The sequence below is a fragment of the Hyperolius riggenbachi genome, chromosome 1 (genome assembly GCF_040937935.1).
Source record: "Hyperolius riggenbachi isolate aHypRig1 chromosome 1, aHypRig1.pri, whole genome shotgun sequence".
NCBI classification, from domain to species: domain Eukaryota; kingdom Metazoa; phylum Chordata; class Amphibia; order Anura; family Hyperoliidae; genus Hyperolius; species Hyperolius riggenbachi.
The window spans coordinates 485,193,306-485,214,544 of record NC_090646.1 but is presented as its reverse complement, the minus strand read 5'-3'; the positions used below and the strand labels follow the sequence as shown (position 1 = coordinate 485,214,544).

Below are 21,239 nucleotides of genomic sequence, written 5' to 3'. Positions count from 1 at the left end.
AGTGTAGGCCAGAGCTGCGGTTGCTGCTGGCTGCTCCATGTGTTTGTCTGTCTGGATCGCATCCGCTCTAGCGGTAGCAGCGGTGGTTCCTTCTATATTCTGCCTTGGTAGTGCTGGCCAAAACAGCGGTTGCTACCGGTAGCCCCATCTGTCTGTCTGTCTTGTCTGGTACGAACGCTTGCTGTAGGCTCGGTGAGGTAACCGTTTAGCAAGCGTTCGCGTTTTCTATTTTCGTGTTTGTGTACTTTGGTTAGTTAGAGTGGCACGCTTATCACTGGGCGCCTATCGTGCGGTGATCGTGCTTAAACGCGTTTGCTGTTGCGAATGAGTGCGGTGTTCGCGTTTAGCTAGCGTTTGTTATTTTCCTTGTTGTTCTATTGTTGTTGCTTGCTGTGCCTTTCTTGCTACTCTCGTGCTCTGTCCTGCTCGGTCTTGTGTCACTATTGGCATTCGCCACTCTTGCGATTGCGTTCCCACTTCGTTTCTGCTGTTGTGTGTTCACCGTTGCTGGGTGGCGACTAGATTGGTGGACACACATACATTCTGTCCCTGTGCTCATGCTCATTAGCAATTGTCATCTCTTGCGATTGCGTTCTCACTTGGTTTCCACTGTTGTGTGTTCGCTGTCGCTGGGTGGCGACCAGATTGGTGGACATACATACACCCCATCTCTGTGCTTATTCTGTCTTGTGTTGCTGTTAGCAATCGCCATTTCTTGCGATTGCGTTCTCACTTTGTTTCCACTGTTGTGTGTTCGCCGTCGCTGGGTGGTGACCAGATCGGTGAACATACATACATCCCATCTCTGTGCTTATTCTGTCTTGTGTCACTGTTGGCAATCGCCATCTCTTGCGATTGCTTTCCCACTTGGTCTTCACTGTTGTGTGTTCGCCGTCACGGGGTGGCGACTAGATTGGTGGACACACATACATTCTGTCTCTGGGCTCTCTCTCTTTAAGGGCTATCTTGCCCTGCATTGCTTCCCCTCGTACAATTCCTATCTGGCATCTGTGGCTGTGCAGAGGATCTGTTCCTCTGTTCTCCACAGCTCCATCTGCCGGCAGGAATTCCCCTCTACTGGTGCATTGCACCATTGCTGGGTCATCTCAGATTATACGCTTGTGGAGGATTTCCGCAGTGTCAGCGCGCATCCTGTGAGCTGACCACAGAAATAATTCCACAATCGTTACAACATACAATTAACTATCTCATACGTTTATTTTCAGTCCAGATTTTTCTAGCAAAAAGCAGTTGTGGAGTGGGGAGCTTTAAAAGATTGGAGAACAACACCTGAGTCACTGTCTGCATCCAATACTGCAGCACAAGGGAGGTTCCATCTAGGGTTGGGTCTGCATTTCCATACATGGAGTTGATGTCTTCTATTGATTTCCATTACATAGAAAATAGCTTTACAATGGTTGCTTGCCAATCTTTACAACCACACCAAAAAGCTGTCTTTGCTTTACCACAGCCCCTCAAAATGGACATAGATGAAGTTGAGGTTTGCTAAACTTGTTGACTTAATTCCAAGAACTCCATCCCATATAATAATAATCCCCCTGTCGCTGAGATCGCTGTGTCCATGTCAGGAGACTGCGGCACATGCGTGGCACATCGTCGGGCTTCGGGCCGCAGTCAGGCACGTGCGGACAGGCCAGTATGCGATAGGCAGTCGCGCGCTCTGTTCTGTGACGTTTCTGGGATAGTTAGATAATAATCAGTTTGGTGGTCTAAAAGTTTCACTGATGTAGATCTTCTGCATCCTTGCAATATATTTTAAAGAAGTCTGATAAGCGTTTGCTGGTTTTTAAATCACTTAGCATAATCCAGTTGCGTTTTTGAAAAACTGGATGCTAATAGCTAAGGATTTGTTTCATGGCATTTGTACGATACAGATCATCTTGGCCTCAGTCCATAATTGTAATTTATTTATTTATTGTATTTATAAAGAGCCAACCTATTACACAGTGTTGGACATTAGAGACAATATTTAGGGGTGACATACAGCAATAAGACAATACAGGAATACATGTAAACCAGATCACGCAGCACAGTATGAGTACAAGGTAATACTTAGACAGTCACTGGAAGGGAGCATGGAGATTAGTAATAGGTTTAATGTCAAATATTTGGAATTTTCAGGCTTCAAGATGATCTGTTTACATTGTAAATGTAGTTCTTTTTATTTGCTCTCCTTATGAAAGTCCTTGTAATACTGTTGATATTGTTAAACTTCAATAAACATTTAGCAAAAGAAAGTGCAACCATTTGTTTAAAAAAAATGCTTATGAAGGTAATGATGCCAATAGTTATACACATAAAGAAGATGCATACAAAAAGGGCTGGCACCACAGAATAAAAATAATCTCTTTATTGAAATGCCATTAAAATGACATAATAGTAAAAAAAATAGGCTTTGGCGGCGACAGCCCACTGTTTCGATAGCTCTTTCTTAAGCCACTCAGCCACTGCTATCGAAACAGCGGTCTGTCACCGCTAAAGCCTATTTTTCTGACTATGATGTTATTTTAATGGCATTTCAATAAAGAGCTTATTTTTATTCTGTGATGCTGTGAGGAAACGCGGAAAAGCCGCCGTCTCTCGAGGTGAGGCGGCTGTTTCCGCGTCCAGCATGGCGTCACAACGCGGAAAAAACGCTGCATGCCGCATGGGCAGTGGGGCGGAATCCGCATTGGTAACGGCGGAATCCACATCAGAGGCGACCCCCGCATTAGATACATTGCAAAACAGTACTGGTGTGGCTGGGACTGATAGTCCACCAAGATTTGGACTTACACGCGCGCGAGCACAGAGGCAGAGTTTAAATAGCAGTTAGAAGGGTGTCGGCTGACCAGCTGGGTCAGCTGACAAATTCCACTGCTCCCATTGGACCAGCAATTAGGGAGGTCCTGGAAAGGTCCTAGAGTATATATACTGCTGGTTGTTCACTTGCTCCTTGTCTGGCGTTGCGTTCACATATGTGGGAGCACCCAGATCCGTAGTCAGATCCGTTAGTGTGCCTGGACCAGCTGGAGCTGTAATCCTACACTAAGCTAGATTCTGTTGATAGCTAAAGTACTAGTTTGATTGTGATTATCTGTTATGACTTTTGCCTGCCTTGACTATCCTCCTGAACTCTGATCTTGCACCTCGATATTTCTGATACTCTGTTGCCGAACCCCGGCTCATTCCTTGACTCTGCTTCTGCCTCCTGATTTTGTACCCCGATATTTCTGATACCCCGTTGCTGAACCCTGCCTGTACTCTGACTCTGCCTTTGCCTCCTGATCCTGTACTTTATCTGTCCGTGTGTGTACGACCTGGCTTGTCCGACCTCGAGAACCGACCTTACCGTTAGAGGCGGTTCCTCGCTCTGTTAGCGATCCTTCCTCCTGAGGGTCACTTTCAGATATCCCTTCCTACTGTCAGACTGACTCCTCCCGTCTTGGAGAGCTCAGGTCTGCGGAAGGAATCTGTGCAGTACTCCTTACTGCATTGAGGCCTTGTCCTCTTAGTGTTACAGTTACACCAAACACTACACTCTACTCGGGTGATCAGAGGTTAGTTTGTATATCGGATTATCGGTGAGACTGCAGTTCACTTATAATCTGGTATATATCTGTATTTCCGGTGATACTGCAGATCACCGGTAATCAGATACTCTCTGCGCCCACCGATCGTTACAGAACGCCAGACCAAAAAACAAAATGGACGCAAACACTGGTCGTCTGGGTATGCTTGCCACTTCGGTGGATAACCTCCATCAAGCACTGGGCCAGCACAAAGCTTTGATTGATGCCCTTTCAGGCTCTGTGCAAACCCTCCAGACGTCAGTTGATTCAGTGCGATCCCCTCCTAGTGATGACATACGTATGCCTGTACCTGATAAATTTTCCGGCCACAAGTCTGACTTCCGGAATTTCAAGAGTAGAGTGTTGTCATACTTCGAGTTAAGACCCTGATCCTCGGGGACTGAGACCCAACGGGTCATTTTCATTAAAACACTGTTAACTGGTGATTCCCAGTCCTGGGTATACAACCTGTCCCCCACTAATTTAGCTCTGACCTCAGTCGAGGAATTTTTTAAGGCTATGGCCGTAATATACGACGACCCTGACCTTGCGGCAACTTCAGAGCGGAAGCTCAAACTTTTGCGGCAAGGCAGAGGGTCGGTCGAGGATTACGCAGCAGAATTTCGTAGGTGGTCTGTTACCGCCAGATTCGACAATTTTGTTTTGATGGATTATTTTCTATCTGGGTTGTCGGAGGAGGTCTCTGATTTGATGCTAACCTTACCCGAGCCCACAACAGTCGATGAGGCCATATCATCGGCCATCAGAGTCGATCGTCGACTACGCCATCAGAGGCAGACTAGGGGCAGTCACCGGGTCAGGGTGACTTCGTATGTGGCACCTTCTGGTACGCCCGCAGTAACGGCATCTCCACCGGTGTCACCCTCTCCAGCCTCACCACCACCCGAACCCATGCAAATTGGTCGATCAAGATTGACCCAGGTGGAACGTAGGCGGAGAATAACAGAACAACTGTGCCTATATTGTGCAGAAGCAGGGCACAGGGTGCGAAACTGCTCTAACAAGTCGGGAAACGGGTCTGCCTAGGAGTAGTGGGGGGTGACACCCTAGGCACTTCATTCTCACCCCAAAAAGAGAAGAAGTTACTTCTCCCCTGTACTATTACGTGGGATGATAAGTCTGTGGACACTGAAGCTTTTATTGACTCTGGCTCAGCGGCCAATTTTATGAACCTTGAATTTGCTCGGGAGTTGGGTATTCCTCTCACTCCAGTAAGTCCCCCCATTCAGGTCACGGCAGTAGACGATTCCCCGCTGCAACGGGATCGTCCCCTGTCTCAGACTCCGCAGGTGAGGGTCACGATAGGGGTATTGCATGGGGAACAGCTACAGTTTTTCGTTTTGAACATGTCAACCTCCACTATTATCTTAGGCATGCCTTGGTTACAGGCCCACTCTCCACAAATCGACTGGGCCACGGGTCAGGTAACCAGATGGTCTGATCATAGTCACCAACAGTGTCTAGGAAAGGTGACATTGGGTCAGACCAAGGTGTACGTGGAGGGTGTTCCCGAGGTGTATTCCGATTTTTCTGATGTCTTTTGTCCCAAGTCTGCTGATCAATTACCTCCTCATCGCCCGTTCGATTGCCCCATTGATCTCCGTGCTGGTTGTATGCCCCCTAGGGGTCACCTGTATAACTTGTCCGGTCCCGAGAAGTTGGCCATGCAGGAGTACATTCGTGACAACCTGGCCAAGGGGTTTATTCGGCCCTCTCGGTCACCTGCTGGGGCCGGTTTCTTTTTCGTTAAGAAAAAAGACGGGGGTCTTCGACCTTGTATCGACTACCGAGGTCTCAATAAAATCACGGTGAAGAATCGCTATCCGTTACCATTGATAGACGACTTATTCACGCAGGTCACGACTGCAAAGATCTTTTCTAAGTTAGATCTGAGGGGGGCATACAACCTAATCCGCATTAGAAGGGGCGATGAATGGAAGACGGCCTTTAACACACCCGATGGGCATTACGAATACTTGGTGATGCCCTTCGGGTTGTGCAATGCGCCCGCCGTCTTCCAGGAACTAATCAATGAGGTATTCCGGGAGGTATTGGGTAAATTCGTACTGGTATACCTCGATGATATATTAATTTATTCCAATAACCTCCCCGAACACAGGGTCCATGTGAAATTTGTCCTAAACAAATTAAGACAGCATAGACTCTACGCCAAGTTAGAAAAGTGTATTTTTGAGGTGACATCCGTCACGTTTCTGGGGTATGTGATTTCTACCTCAGGTCTGTCAATGGACCCTGCTAAAGTCACAGCTGTCCTAGAATGGCCGCAACCTGTGGGCCTGAAAGCCCTCCAGAGATTCCTGGGTTTTGCAAATTATTATAGGAGGTTTATAAAAGGGTACTCCACGATCATTGCACCCCTTACCAGTCTCACAAAAAAGGGGGCAGATACTACCCACTGGTCTCCGGAGGCTCAGAATGCATTTTCTAGTCTGAAAAAATTGTTTTGTTCCGCACCAATCCTGAGACATGTCGACACCGCTTATCCGTTCATTGTTGAGGTCGATGCCTCGGAGGTCGGGGTAGGGGCTGTGCTGTCTCAGCGATCAGGGTTACAGGGAAGACTACACCCCTGTGCGTACTTTTCCCGTAGGTTCTCTCCGGCGGAGAGAAACTACGATATAGGCAACAGAGAGCTCCTGGCCATTAAATTGGCATTTGAGGAGTGGCGCCACTGGTTGGAGGGGGCAGAGCACACGATCACTGTTTACACCGACCACAAGAACTTGGAGTACATCGAGGGGGCTAAGAGGCTTAGTCCCCGTCAGGCCCGGTGGTCCTTGTTTTTTACGAGATTCAGGTTTATAATCACATACACTCCAGGTAGCAAAAACATTAAGGCAGATGCCCTCTCCAGGTGTTTCGAACCTGAGACAGCACAGCCTTCCACTCCTGAATCCATCCTTCCGCAGAAACTGGTGTTAGCCGCCACGGAGTCTTGGGAAGAGTGGACAGAGATCTTGGGTCCCTTTCAGCAGGAGGTTCCTGAAGGGAAACCCGAAGGGGTCTTGTTCATACCACTACCATTCCGGTTACAGGTTCTGCAACTCTTTCACGCCCATAAGAATGCTGGTCATCCTGGAGCTGCCAGAACGCAGGATCTGATTGCCAGGTGTGCTTGGTGGCCTTCCTTGGCAACAGATTGCAAGGAGTATGTTAGGGAGTGTGCGGTGTGCGCCCAGAGTAAGCCCTCCCGGCTGGCACCTGTAGGAAGGTTGCAGCCTTTGCCCACCCCGAGTGAGCCATGGACCCACTTGTCCATGGATTTTGTGGGGGAATTGCCCAGGTCTGAAGGCATGTCGGTCATTTGGGTGGTAGTCGACCGGTTTAGCAAAATGGCCCATTTTGTGCCCCTGAAAGGACTCCCCTCGGCTCAAGAACTGGCTGAATTGTTTATCATTCACATCTTCCGGCTGCATGGCATTCCGGAAGACATCGTGTCTGATAGGGGAGTCCAGTTTGTGTCTGGATTCTGGAGGGCATTTTGCCACCAAATGGGCATGAAATTGTCTTTCTCGTCAGGCTACCACCCACAGACCAATGGGCAGACAGAACGCATTAACCAATCCCTGGAGCAATTTCTGAGATGCTACGTTGCTGAGGCGCAGAGTGACTGGGTGAAATTTTTGCCCTTCGCGGAATTCGCTCAAAATAATTTAAAGAATTCCTCGTCGGGGTTTTCCCCATTTCAGATTGTAACAGGGAGGTCACCCAAATTTTCCCCTTTTCCAGTTGTCTCGTCTCCATTTCCAGCACTGGAAGATTGGCAGAGATCACTCAGGGACAATTGGGGAATTGTTAAGGGGAATTTACAGAAGGCGTTCCAGAGTCAGAAGGGTCAAGCAGATAAGAGACGGTCCGTGGAATGGAAGTTTCGGCCAGGGGATCTAGTCTGGGTGTCCACACGTCACTTGACCCTGAAGCAGCCATCTGCCAAACTGGGTCCCAGGTTTGTGGGCCCATTCTCCGTGACCAAGAAGATTAATAATGTTACTTATTCCATTGACCTTCCCACCAGCATGCGGGGGGTGAGGTCCTTCCACGTGTCCCTTCTTAAACCAGCAGTCCAGGTGGGTCCTACTCCTCCTCCTCCCGTGTTGGTGGATGCCCAACCCGAGTACGAAGTGGAGAAGATCATAGATTCACGTACTGTACAGAACTCGGTACAGTACCTCGTACATTGGAAGGGGTACGGGATTGAGGAGAGGCAATGGGTACCTAGGAACCGCATGCATGCGGACGAGTTAGTGAAGGAATTTCATGCTGTACATCCCGAGAAGCCTGGTGGGAGTTGTCCGGAGTCCACTCCTCGGGAGGGGGGTACTGTGAGGAAACGCGGAAAAGCCGCCGTCTCTCGAGGTGAGGCGGCTGTTTCCGCGTCCAGCATGGCGTCACAACGCGGAAAAAACGCTGCATGCCGCATGGGCAGTGCGGCGGAATCCGCATTGGTAACGGCGGAATCCACATCAGAGGCGACCCCCGCATTAGATACATTGCAAAACAGTACTGGTGTGGCTGGGACTGATAGTCCACCAAGATTTGGACTTACACGCGCGCGAGCACAGAGGCAGAGTTTAAATAGCAGTTAGAAGGGTGTCGGCTGACCAGCTGGGTCAGCTGACAAATTCCACTGCTCCCATTGGACCAGCAATTAGGGAGGTCCTGGAAAGGTCCTAGAGTATATATACTGCTGGTTGTTCACTTGCTCCTTGTCTGGCGTTGCGTTCACATATGTGGGAGCACCCAGATCCGTAGTCAGATCCGTTAGTGTGCCGGGACCAGCTGGAGCTGTAATCCTACACTAAGCTAGATTCTGTTGATAGCTAAAGTACTAGTTTGATTGTGATTATCTGTTATGACTTTTGCCTGCCTTGACTATCCTCCTGAACTCTGATCTTGCACCTCGATATTTCTGATACTCTGTTGCCGAACCCCGGCTCATTCCTTGACTCTGCTTCTGCCTCCTGATTTTGTACCCCAATATTTCTGATACCCCGTTGCTGAACCCTGCCTGTACTTTGACTCTGCCTTTGCCTCCTGATCCTGTACTTTATCTGTCCGTGTGTGTACGACCTGGCTTGTCCGACCTCGAGAACCGACCTTACCGTTAGAGGCGGTTCCTCGCTCTGTTAGCGATCCTTCCTCCTGAGGGTCACTTTCAGATATCCCTTCCTACTGTCAGACTGACTCCTCCCGTCTTGGAGAGCTCAGGTCTGCGGAAGGAATCTGTGCAGTACTCCTTACTGCATTGAGGCCTTGTCCTTTTAGTGTTACAGTTACACCAAACACTACACTCTACTCGGGTGATCAGAGGTTAGTTTGTATATCGGATTATCGGTGAGACTGCAGTTCACTTATAATCTGGTATATATCTGTATTTCCGGTGATACTGCAGATCACCGGTAATCAGATACTCTCTGCGCCCACCGATCGTTACAGATGCCAGCCCTTTTTTGTATGCATACTGTATGGGCCTCATTGGTACTGAGTCCTGACTTCCCATCTTTAAGCAAAACCTCTTCCCACCAGCAAACACCAGTGAACACCTCCACCCCACTTAGCAGTCCATTGTGAAACCTTCAGTTGCCAGCTTCAGGCGTGCACATTGGCCTGGAAGGGACTGGGCTTACAACAGCCTCAAGTAGAACTCCTGGTTGTCTTGTATAAAGTCCACCTGGGATCCTAAAATTTAGCCAAGTAAAGATGGTCAATGATATGCTAATCATTTTGTGTTGCTGCACATTTTATGTTAACATTATGATAACTTATGTGGTTTAGAATGGAATCAATCAAATCTAGTAGCTGATGATCTTGATTGGTCCAATTGCAACATGCATACATCTGCAAAATATCAACATTCATTTTGCATCAACTTAAAATTATTATCATATAATTACTTATTTCTAAAGCCAAGCACATACAAATCAATTTGTGGGAAAAAAATGTTACAGTAAGGTGCGTGCACATTCATAGTGGAACTGTGGTGAAAATAATGTATACAATTATTATTATCATCATTTTTACAATATTAATTTATAAATGATTTAGTTATTGTTTGCCCCTTGTAAAATGTTTCCTTTCTCTGATTTACATTCTAAGATTTATCACAACTAGTGGCGAAATCTTCGTCTTGACAGGTGCATCTGTGTGGAATGTATGTTTACTGATAGTTCAGAAGCAACTATACCTGGTTTCCCAGAATGCTCTGGGGAGAATTTTGCCTAGTAAACAGCCTGTGATAAGCTGCACTGGGAGGGAGTGGCTATATGCAGAAATATATAGATATAGGAAGTGTTTCTGATGTTAAAACCAGTAAAATTCACATAAAAGTGGGTATCCTGAATCATTTACTGCATTTTACTATATAGTGGCTGGATGGTGTAATGGTTAAGGGCTCTGTCTCTGACACAGGAGACCAGGGGCTCGATTCACTAAAGCATGTTAACGCTTATCACGGCTGTGATAAGCACTTTTGTGCGCGATTTCACGCTCGCAAACCTTTACACGCGATAACTAATGACTTTGCGCGCAAAGGCGGGATATCACGTGATAAACATGAGTATCACGTGATATCACTGCACTCAGCACATCACGTGATCCGCTTGAAACTTTGAGCGTGATCAGCGTAGCACCATTGCTGATTTCAGTACCAAACTCTATGGGCTGGTGCACACCGAGCGGCTTTTTCAGCGTTTCTGCAGCCGCTTGCGGCTGCGGATCCGCTTGGTCAATGTATCTCAATGGGGTGGTGCACACCAGAGCGGGAGGCATTTTGCAGAAACGAAAAATGCCTGGGTGAGGCATTTTTTGGATTTCGGATGCGTTTCTGCCTCAATGTTAAGTATAGGAAAAACGCAAACCGCTCTGAAAAACGCCTGTTCAGAGCGGTTTTGCCGGCGTTTTTGTTACAGAAGCTGTTCAGTAACAGCTTTACTGTAACAATATATGAAATCTACTATACTGAAAACCGCAGCAGCAATCCGCAAAACGCTAGCAAAACGCCATAGAAAAATGAAAAAAAGCGTTTCAAAATCTGCTAGCATTTTGCGGATCTGCTAGCGGTTTTTGGTGTGCACCGGCCCTATCTGCTTAATGTGTGAAGCGCCGTAACAAAAAGCGCGCTTATTGCATGAAACGCAACGCTGTACACGCGATAAAAATTATCACGCGTTCACTAAACTTTTCACGCGTAACACGAGCGCACAATGGTTTACGAGCATGTTTGCACATGAAAAGCTTTAACACGTGATAACTGTGTTATCACACTATAGTCAATCGAGCCCCTGGATTCAAACCTTAGCTCTTCCTGTTCAGTAAGCCAGCACCTATTCCGTAAGGAGTCCTTGGGCAAGAGTCATTAGCGCTGCAACTTCCTACTGAGCGCACCCTAGTAGCTGCAGCTCTGGGGCTTTGAGTCTGCCAGGAGAAAAGCACAATATAAATGTTCTGTGTCTATATATTACTACATACAATGTCACTACAGTCTACTGTGTCACTACAGTGACTTTTCAATTTAATTTTTGTAACTGGACAGTTGTGAGTTAAAGCAAAGCATGTTCAGAAGTTATTCTTCTGCATATCAGTAATTATTCCAAAGCTAAAAAAAAAATGTTTATTGACATTTGTAACTTTTCTTTCTGACAACCAGAACAGAGAATTCCCAAATGTACGGAGAGTTTACGGCCAGATGAAGGTACCAAGCAGAAGAGCCCAGACTGGTGGACCCCTGAAGCTGTGTGTTCCCCACCTCTATTCTCACAAGAGGAGGGCTGGGAGTGTCATGCCCTACAGCCTGATATCGGAAACGGCACAATATCTTGCTGTGAGAGAGTACTTAATCATCAAGTAAGACATTTGTCATAGACAAGAGCTTACTGTAAAGTTGCGTACACATGCACAAATCCTGTTGCCCGCATACATCCATCCCTTAGACTCCAGTTCGAGGCCGTGTGCTTTTGCCATGGAGAGGGGAAGAGGGACAACAGTGCAGCGCACAACAGAGGTACTTCAAGATGGATGGGTAAGGAGGGGAACAATGCGCTCAGCTTAGATGATCCAGATCTCTCTGCGATGCATAGTGGAGGCTGTACACTCACTACATTTTTGGCAAAGATGGCTTCATATCTGCCCTTGCTGAGATCACTTCAGCGTGTGTACCAACCAGGTATCTATCTATCTATCTATCTATCTGTCTATCTATCTATCTATCTATCTATCTATCTATCTATCTATCTATCATCTAAGGTTAGGTACCTGAAGATCAGTGTAACACCTTCAATTTAAATATTAAATCTACCAAGGGATCCTCTGGGTGACCCACATAAGATTGCTGTAGAAATGAAAAGCTATGTAAACGCCTTGACAATATAGTGTTGTTGTTTTTTTCTAATATTGAGATTTTCTAAACCCCATTACCAGAAAATGCAATAATTTGACTTTTTGGCTTATTTCAACCTTGCAGTGCTGCTGCAATATGCAGGATACCATGGTCTCTGCACATCAAGAACTATGACTGGCCCCATTGAATAGTATTAGCCTCAATTAATTGTGCATATTTCTCCTGCATTAGGAGGTATGTACAGCATCACACGTAGGAAACTTAGAAATGATTTTAAAAAGCACTTGGAAATAATTGAAAAAAAAAATAGACATCTTAGACCCCTTACAGCTGCCAGGCTGCAGGATGAGGGCCAGTGAGCGACGCGTGTGGTCCTTTCCCATGCTAAGCCAATAACCCATTAAGCTTTCATCATTGATGGGGCATTGAGCAGACTGATTAATACATTTGATGATTTTAATTTAGCGGTATGGACAAGCTCAGCTCGTCCATGACCGCCGCGCTGGATTGCTCTGGCCCTGGTGGGCCGATTTTCATAATTTTTTATTTCAAACACGCAGCTAGCACTTAGCTAGCTGCGTGTTTATACTGAATGCCGCCGCTCACTGGCCATGTGCCGCTACCTGCCGTGTAACAGGCCCCCCCCTAGACCCTGTGCGCAGCCTGGACTATCAGTGCCATGGAAGCGCTAAGGGGTGGATCGGGACTCCCTCTGATGCAATGACGTGGATGACGTCAATGACGTCATCCCGATCGTCACCATGGCGACGGGGGAAGCCAAACAGGAAATCCTGTTCTGAACGGGATTTCCTGTTTGCCCTGATCGCCAGAGGCGATCGGAAGGGGTGGGGGGATGCCGCTGCACAGCGGCTATCATGTAGCTAGTGCTAGGCTAGCTACATGATCAAAAAAAAAAGTGCTGCGCCGCCGCCCTGGCCGTTCTAATAGAACGCCAGGGTGGTTAATGATTATGCATAAAAGATTAGTACATTTTGCATAATAAACAACAATTCTCCCCCTCATGTCCATGAGACGATTAAAGAGGAAGGTTAGTATTTTAGATCAGTGTTGTAGCATCCCATTATTTTAGAATGTTTTATGTAAAGGAAAAAAATAAGGGGGAGGAAAAACAGAGAAATGGATTTATTGACCTGAATAAGTAGCTCCAGCCTCCAGGCTACAAAACGCATTGTCTATTTTTGTCAAATAAAATGTATCGAACAGTTGTCATCTTTGAAGGTAAGCCAACACCTACCTTCTTTTTAAGCTTTTTTAAGTGTTTTATATTTATTGGGCACCTCCAGTTTTTATATACTCACCCTTTTATTAATGACTGTGTTGGCCACTGTGGGTTGCATCATCTCAAGTACCGCTTGACACATACACTCACCTAAAGGATTATTAGGAACACCATACAAATATGGTGTTTGACCCCCTTTCGCCTTCAGAACTGCCTTAATTCTACGTGGCATTGATTCAACAAGGTGCTGAGAACATTCTTTAGAAATGTTGGCCCATATGGATAGGATAGCATCTTGCAGTTGATGGAGATTTGAGGGATGCACATCCAGGGCACGAAGCTCCCGTTCCATCACATCCTAAAGATGCTCTATTGGGTTAAGATCTGGTGACTGTGGGGGCCATTTTAGTACAGTGAACTCATTGTCATGTTCAAGAAACCAATTTGAAATGATTCGAGCTTTGTGACATGGTGCGTTATCCTGCTGGAAGTAGCCATCAGAGGATGGGAACAGGGTGGTCATGAAGGGATGGACAAGGTCAGAAACAATGCTCAGGTAGCCCGTGGCATTTAAACAATGCCCAACTGGCACTAAGGGGCCTAATGTGTTCCAAGAAAACATCCCCCACACCATTACACCACCACCCCCAGCCTGCACAGTGATGGATCCATGTTCTCATTTTGTTTACGCCAGTGGCGTACCTAGGGCATTTTACACCCGGTGCTGGGTATTATAAGAAACACCCCCCCCCCCCCCAAAAAAAGTAAAGGGGCAAAAATGGGCGGCGCTAAAAATGGGCGTGGCCATGACCGGATGAGGGCGGAGCTAACTGTAATTTGACGTGAACCCGGGTGAGAGTGATATGGAGGCTGCCATATTTATTTCCTTTTAAACAATACTAGTTGTCCTGCTGATCTATTTGGCTGCAGTAGTGAACTGAATCACACCAGAAACAAGCATGCTTGTTCAGGGTCTGTTTTTCGGAGAAGAAGAAAGGGAGGCACCGTGCCTGTAACACACCTTTATTGGGTTCCAGTGGGCATCACATATAGCAGTATGCAGTGGGGGTTAGGTGAGGCCTGACAGTCAGGCCTCACCTAACCCCCACTGCATACCGCTATATGTGATGCCCACTGGAACCCAATAAAGGTGTGTTACAGGCACGGTGCCTCCCTTTCTTCTTCTCCGAAAAATTGTTACTTCACCTTGAGCAGCACGTGTCCCACAGCACCAGTGGCTCCAGCCCACCTGCCGCGTCTAGTGCCAAGCCTCTGATCTTTTGCTTTGAATTGTTCAGGGTCTGTGGTTGAAAGAATTAGAGGCAGAGGACCAGCACGGCAGCCAGGCAACTGGTATTGCTTAAAAGGAGATAAATATGGCAGCCTCAATATTATTCTCACCTCGGGTTCCCTTTAAAAGTGCAACGCAAAGACAGTGGACCCAAGTTTTGGTGACCCTTTCCCCAGAAAATTCACATAATTGTGCAGGTTTTCTCAAGAAAATACACGTAATGTGTGCAGATTTGCCCAGAGAATACGTTCAATCATGTCGGCAGATTTGCCCAGAGAATACGTTCAATCATGTCTACAGATTTGCCCAGAGAATACGTTCAATCATGTCTGCAGATTTGCCCAGAAAATACATGCAATCATGTCTGCAGATTTGCCCAGAGAATACGTTCAATCATGTCGGCAGATTTGCCCAGAAAATACATGCAATCATGTCGGCAGATTTGCCCAGAAAATACATGCAATCATGTCGGCAGATTTGCCCAGAAAATACATGCAATCATGTCGGCAGATTTGTCCAGAAAATACATGCAATCATGTAGCAGATTTGACCAGAAAATACATGCAATCGTGTGGCAGACCTGTCCAGAAAACACTTCAATCGTGTAGCAGACCTGGCCAGAACATAAACGCTACCCCTGACTGCTAATATAAATTTAAAAAAAAAAAACATTTACTCACCTGCAGCAGAGCTCCTGTTCCGGCCTCCGTCCGGTGCGCAGCTCCCACGATCCTCTGCAGCCAGCAACTCCCAAAGTCTCCAGAGCAGGGCTTCGGACATTTTACTATAGCCCTGCTCTGCCGCTGCGGTGAACTGATACGGCATCTATTAGATGCCGAAAGTCAGTTCAGGCTGGGGGGTGCTTGGAGAATTTTAAGGGGTGCTTCAGCACCCAAAGCACCCCCCCCAGGTGCCGCAACTTCCCCCAGTATAGGTAGCTAGCAGTTGCCCCCAGTATAGGTAGCTAGTTGCCCCTAGTGAAGGTAGTATAGTTGCCCCAATATAGCTAGTATAGTTGCCCCCAGGATAGGCAGCATAGCTGCTGCCCCCAATGTGGGTAGTGTTGCTGCCCCCAGTGTAGCTAGTATAGTGGCCCCCGTACAGCTGCCCTCCAGTATAGCTAGTATAGTGGCCCCCATAGTTGCCCCAGTATAGCTAGTATAGTGGCCCACAGTTTAGATAGTATAGTTTCCTCCATTGTAGCTGGTATGGTGCCCCCCCCAGTATAGGTAATATAGTGGCCCCCATAGATGCCCCCAGTGTAGCTAATATAGTGGCCCCCCGTTTAGCTGCCCCCAGTATAGTGGCCTTCAGTATAGCTAGTATAGTGGCCCCCAGGTTAGGTAGAATAGTGGCCCCCAGTTTAGGTAGTATAGTGGCCCCCAGTTTAAGTAGTATAGTGCTCCCCCCCCCGTGTAGCTAGAAGGAGGGGTGACAGCAGGGATAGCGGCGGGGAGGGGGGAAATATCCCCCCTCCCTCACCTGGGTCCCCTCCTTCTGCCTCTCTTCTCCCCCCAAAAATGCGGGCAGCGGGCCAGGGACAGTGGGCAGCAAGCAGGCTGGCGCGGAGAATACGCACGTTACTTCCGCGTATCAGCCTGGAACGCTGCGTCACCGTCACGTGCCTCTACTGCACCTCCAATGATTGGAGGCGCAGAAGAGGCACGTGTTGGCGACGCAGCGTTTTTGGGGGAGAAGAGAGGCAGAAGGAGGGGGACCCAGGTGAGGGGGGGGCGGGATATTTCCCCCCTCCCCGCCGCTATCCCTGCTGTCACCCCTCCACCTAGCGCTGCTCTTCCCCTCCTTAGTCAGGTGTAGGGGGGTCGTGGCGACACCCCCCTGGCTGTCTGGCACCCGGTGCGCCACGCCCCCCTGCGCCCTTAGGTAGGAACGCTACTGGTTTACGCCAAATTCTGACTCTATCGAGACTCATCAGACCAGGAAACATTTTTCCAGTCTTCAACTGTCCAATTTTGGTGAGCTTGTGCAAATTGTAGCCTCTTTTTCCTATTTGTAGTGGAGATGAGTGGTACCCGGTGGGGTCTTCTGCTGTTGTAGCCCATCCGCCTCAAGGTTGTGCGTGTTGTGACTTCACAAATGCTTTGCTGCATACTTTGGTTGTAACGAGTGGTTATTTCAGTCAACGTTGCTCTTCTATCAGCTTGAATCAGTCGGCCGATTCTACTCTGACCTCCAGCATCAACAAGGCATTTTCACCCACAGGACTGCCGCATACTGGATGTTTTTCCCTTTTCACACCATTCTTTGTATACCCTAGAAATGGTTGTGCGTGAAAGTCTCAGTAACTGAGCAGATTGTGAAGTACTCAGACCGGCCCATCTGGCACCAACAACCATGCCATGCTCAAAATTGCTTAAATCACCTTTCTTTCCCAATCAGACATTCAGTTTGGAGTTCAGGAGATTGTCTTGACCAGGACCATACCCCTAAATGCATTTAAGCAACTGCCATGTGATTGGTTGATTAGATAATTGCATTAGTGAGAAATTGAACAGGTGTTTCATATAATCCTTTAGGTGAGTGTATAACCTATTTTGGTTCCTGGACGTAGTTTCTACGTCCAGGAACCATGCGCGCTACCGCGGCCGATCGCGCGCGTGCACGCACACTCCCGGCCGCGGATTCGGTAGCCACGGAATCAATGTATCGGGCTATGGTGCCCGATCACTGATTCCTCTCCCCCGCTTAGAGTGACGTCATGTAAACAAACTCATGGCCGCCATCTTGTGGCCAAAAAGTAATACTACACCTGAAAGGAAAAAAAAATAAAAATTAACACACATTTACATTATAAATCTATTGTTTACCTCCCACCCTCCCAAAACTACCCAAATAAAATGTTTACTATAAAAAAAACAAACATTGCAATAAAAAAAAAACATGTAAATATTTACCTAAGGGTCTAAACTTTTTAAATATCAATGTAAAGATGAAATATATCTATATTTTTTTTATTTTAAACTTGTAAATAGTGATAGATGCAAAATGGAAAAAATGCACCTTTATTTCCAAATAAAATATTGTCGCCATACATTGTGATAGGGACATAATTTTAACGGTGTAATAACCGGGACATATGGGCAAATACAATACCTGAGTTTTAATTATAGAGGCATGTATTATTTTAAAACTATAATGGCTGAAAACTGAGAAATAATGAATTTTTCCATTTTTTTCTTATTCTTCCTGTTAAAATGCATTTACAGTAAAGTGGCTCTTAGCAAAATGTACCCCCCAAAGAAAGCCTAATTGGTGGTTGAAAAAACAAGATATAGATCAGTGCATTGTGATAAGTAGTGATAAAGTTATAGGCTAATAAATGGGAGGTGAACATTTCTCACGTGAAAACGACGGAACGCGAATGGGATATACTTCTTAGGAGAACATATTTGTTTAAAAAAAAAAAAAAAAAAAAAACTTTAACTTCCCCTTTCCCCTAGCCCTTAACCTCCCCACCTAACTTACTGCTAAATAGCTGGAGCTCGGGAGCTTTGCGCGCATTATTAGTAGCCACAGTTTACATAGCGGGTGCCAAAATTTGTCACTCTCCTTTTAACTGTTCCTCACAGCCCAGCAAGCAGGCAAGGGGACAATGATTCAGTAAAGCAAGTTATTTAAATTACAATACATTTTTTTAATTTAAATTAATTAATAATTCAATGTTATATCCTTGTTATATCTTTTTCCACCACTAAGTGGAGTGCTGGCTCAAGTTCTGTTACAAGGCTTTTTTTTTTCTCAACTTAAAGACTACCTGCAGCCAAAAAAAGGTTTGAATGGCAATACAGATATGCAGTCTAGGCACTTTATACAGTTAAATAAACATATAAAGTTTACATCTCGTATAACATAGTGGATAGAATAGACTCACATGTGTGTCTGCTGCAGCACCGCCATCTTGCTTCTCACGCTGAAGCCAGGGACAGTACACCTCTCAGCTTTGTGCCTCCCCTCCAGCATTTGTCCTCCCCTCCAGTCTTCTGCCCTCCCCTTCATGTAAATGTGCCTGGGAAATCCCGTGCAGATAGGAAGGACTGATGACGTCATCCTCCTGCAGCCGTCTCTAAATCCTCTGTCTCTCCCCGATGTGCAGCCAGTAGCCTCTCTCCCTGTTTCAGCCTGTCTCTCCCCGCTATGCAGCAGCTTAAGCTTGGGTTCCTGGTCTCTGCCGCTCCTCCGTGTCTCTCGCTCGTGAGGTGATGCAGGTGTTTACCATGCGTCATCTCGCGAGACTTTGCCAATGAAGCCGGACTCAATAGCTGGGATTGCCAGTGACATCAGCAATCCCAAAATGCTGTGCGCGCTGGCCAGGAGAAATCGCCAGGGGCGAAATTGAGACAGGGGCGTGGCTTCAGGGCTAATGAATAGAATTCATTACCTTGCAGAAAGAATTAGTATTTATTTTTATCATAGATCTATATATTTTTATCACTGATGTTATTTTATGACAAGTCGTTTTTAAGCTTTTGATTCTCTTTAAGAAATCAACCAATCAGCAGCCAGGAATGGCTCAGTGGGAGGAGGGAAGATGGACACCGCTGAGGGACTTGCAGCATTCTGGGGCTTCATTCTCTGTATGAATCCATTTTCTTTCCAATTTTTTTTACAAATGTTATTAGGAAATTCAGTTGGCTACAAGATGTCATTTTTATGAAATTTAATGGTTCCAGAACAGTGCAATTTGTTTGGAAAGTGTGTGTGGTGGTAGTGTATGGGGACTCCCGCTGGGTCCCCTAAAGTAAACTAGTGTTGTTGGGTTGTTTCTATATCATTCATTATTTACCTCAAAAGTTGAACACATCATAGTAATAATGGATTGACTATAAAAAGGTCAAGTACCCCCTGGACCCTAGTAAAGCCAATCCCCCCCCTCCCCGGGGTACACACACCATATGTTTATAACCTTGGTATTAGATGGTATAAGTCACGGTGTATCTATGAGCTGGTGGAGTAGGCAGTTTCCTCCTATGTTATGCAAAAAAATCATATTGTCTATTGTTTAAATTAACAACATTGATTTGGAAACATGTACAGTTTGCAGATTCGTTTTTCACACAAAATGATTTAAAAACAAAGTTTTTCCAGCAAATAGAAATTGTAAATTGCTAAGCTGTGTTAGCGCAGACTGGCCTGTCTCTAATATTATATACCTGCAAGGTGTGCTATGTGGTGCCGGAGCCAAGTCACTTATCTTACCATCCAGCCAGCTCTCAGTGTGACAATACCAGGAGTCTAATTCATCCAGGCACTTTGCCGCAATGGCCTTCACACACATGCTTCTAGAGGCTAAATCACTGTCAGCCCCGTGAACTTAAGTCACATACTTGCTACTATTAGAAATATTGCAACGTCGTACACAGTTGCCTGGGGAGTTGATCATTTACCCCCAGTGCATGTTTTATTTACTTGGTAAAAGGTACTTGAAAAATGTCCTGTCACAAACATGAACCTCAACAGGGAAAATTCAATAAATGGCTAGATTGTTTGAGGTGGTAAAACTTTAACTTCTTGTTTCCATATAGAAAAACCTTGTTAAAATCTTTTAGTAATGCAATACGCTTACGTTATAATGAATTCATGATTCCTCAGTTTATTTCTATCATTTATCAGAATCAGATTTATTCGCCAAGCATGACTTTGTCGTGCCCGGAATTGGGTTTGGCACAAATACAGCTCAGGATAGAAAAAAGTAAATAGTAAACCAGAAAAACAAATAAAACAATAATAATAGCAGCATTAAAGAGACTCTGTAACAAAATTTTCAGCCTTAGTTCTTCTATCCTATAAGTTCCTTTGCCTGTTCTAATGTGCTCTGGCTTACTGCAGCCTTTCCTAATTGCACAGTGGCTGTGTTATCTCTGTTATATGATCTAATCTGTTTTCTTCTGTCAGCTCTGTTGGCTAAGGCTGGAATGTGTGGAATGTGCAGGGCTGCTTGTGATTGGATAGAAGCAATACACACCCTCTGCAGGACCCCTGCACACTCTGTATGACTCACACACTCGGCTTATGTGAGCCTATCACAAGCTGGTTAGTTTGTTTGTAAACACTGCCTAAAACTGTTAATTACAAGCCAGGATTGCAGCAGAGAGTGGCAGAAACAGCACAGAGGGGCCCAGGAGAACATAATGAATAGTATGGTATGCTTTTTGCTGTAAAAATTTTAGAGTACAGATTCTCTTTAACAAGCATACTGAACAGGAAACACAATAGCAGCAGCTTTAACGAGATATGTTACAAGATACAGTGTTTCAATTGTAAATCTATCGGGACTCGGGAGCATCTGCCCATGGCTGCAGACCTTGGGGGGAAGGGAGACCGCTGGATAGAGTTCAAGTAGATGACAGCGGAGGGGAAGAAAGAGTTCCTTTGCCAAGTGGTTCTGGTGGAGATAGCCCAAAACCTTCATCCAGATGGGACCCGACTAAAGAAGCATTGTTCATCCAAAAGTACCCTACGTGGTGCGGCAGTTCATTATCCCAGACTCCTTGCCATACTTGCACAATTATCTTGGACCCCTTGTTTGCCCCCTGCAGTGGCTTTTGAGTTCCCTTGTATGTAGGGCCTACAATGATTACTGTAACTGATTTGTCCCACAGTCCCACTATCACTTCTTACAGCACATACTGTATAAAAAAATGTTTTCAGGTTCGGCACTACTATATGTTTTATTAATAGATGTTTGTAGAGGGTTAAAGTATTTCTTTTTTGGTAATTATGGTCATTATTTTGGTCTCA

The 21,239-nt window shown here is 46.0% G+C and overlaps 1 protein-coding gene across 12 annotated transcripts in view; it reads left to right on the top strand.

Moving 5' to 3' along the window:
* The window catches only part of LOC137522035 (uncharacterized), a 206,247-nt gene that overhangs the window by 109,221 nt on the left and 75,787 nt on the right, over positions 1-21,239 (top strand). For all 12 annotated transcript variants that reach the window (XR_011022253.1, XR_011022254.1, XM_068242078.1 and 9 more), the window contains one exon: positions 11,260-11,456. Coding sequence is in view for 10 of the 12 variants with exons in the window: in XM_068242078.1 (XP_068098179.1) it covers positions 11,260-11,456 (197 nt within the window). In the remaining 2 variants the exon portion in view is untranslated. The remainder of the gene's footprint in view (positions 1-11,259; positions 11,457-21,239) is intronic.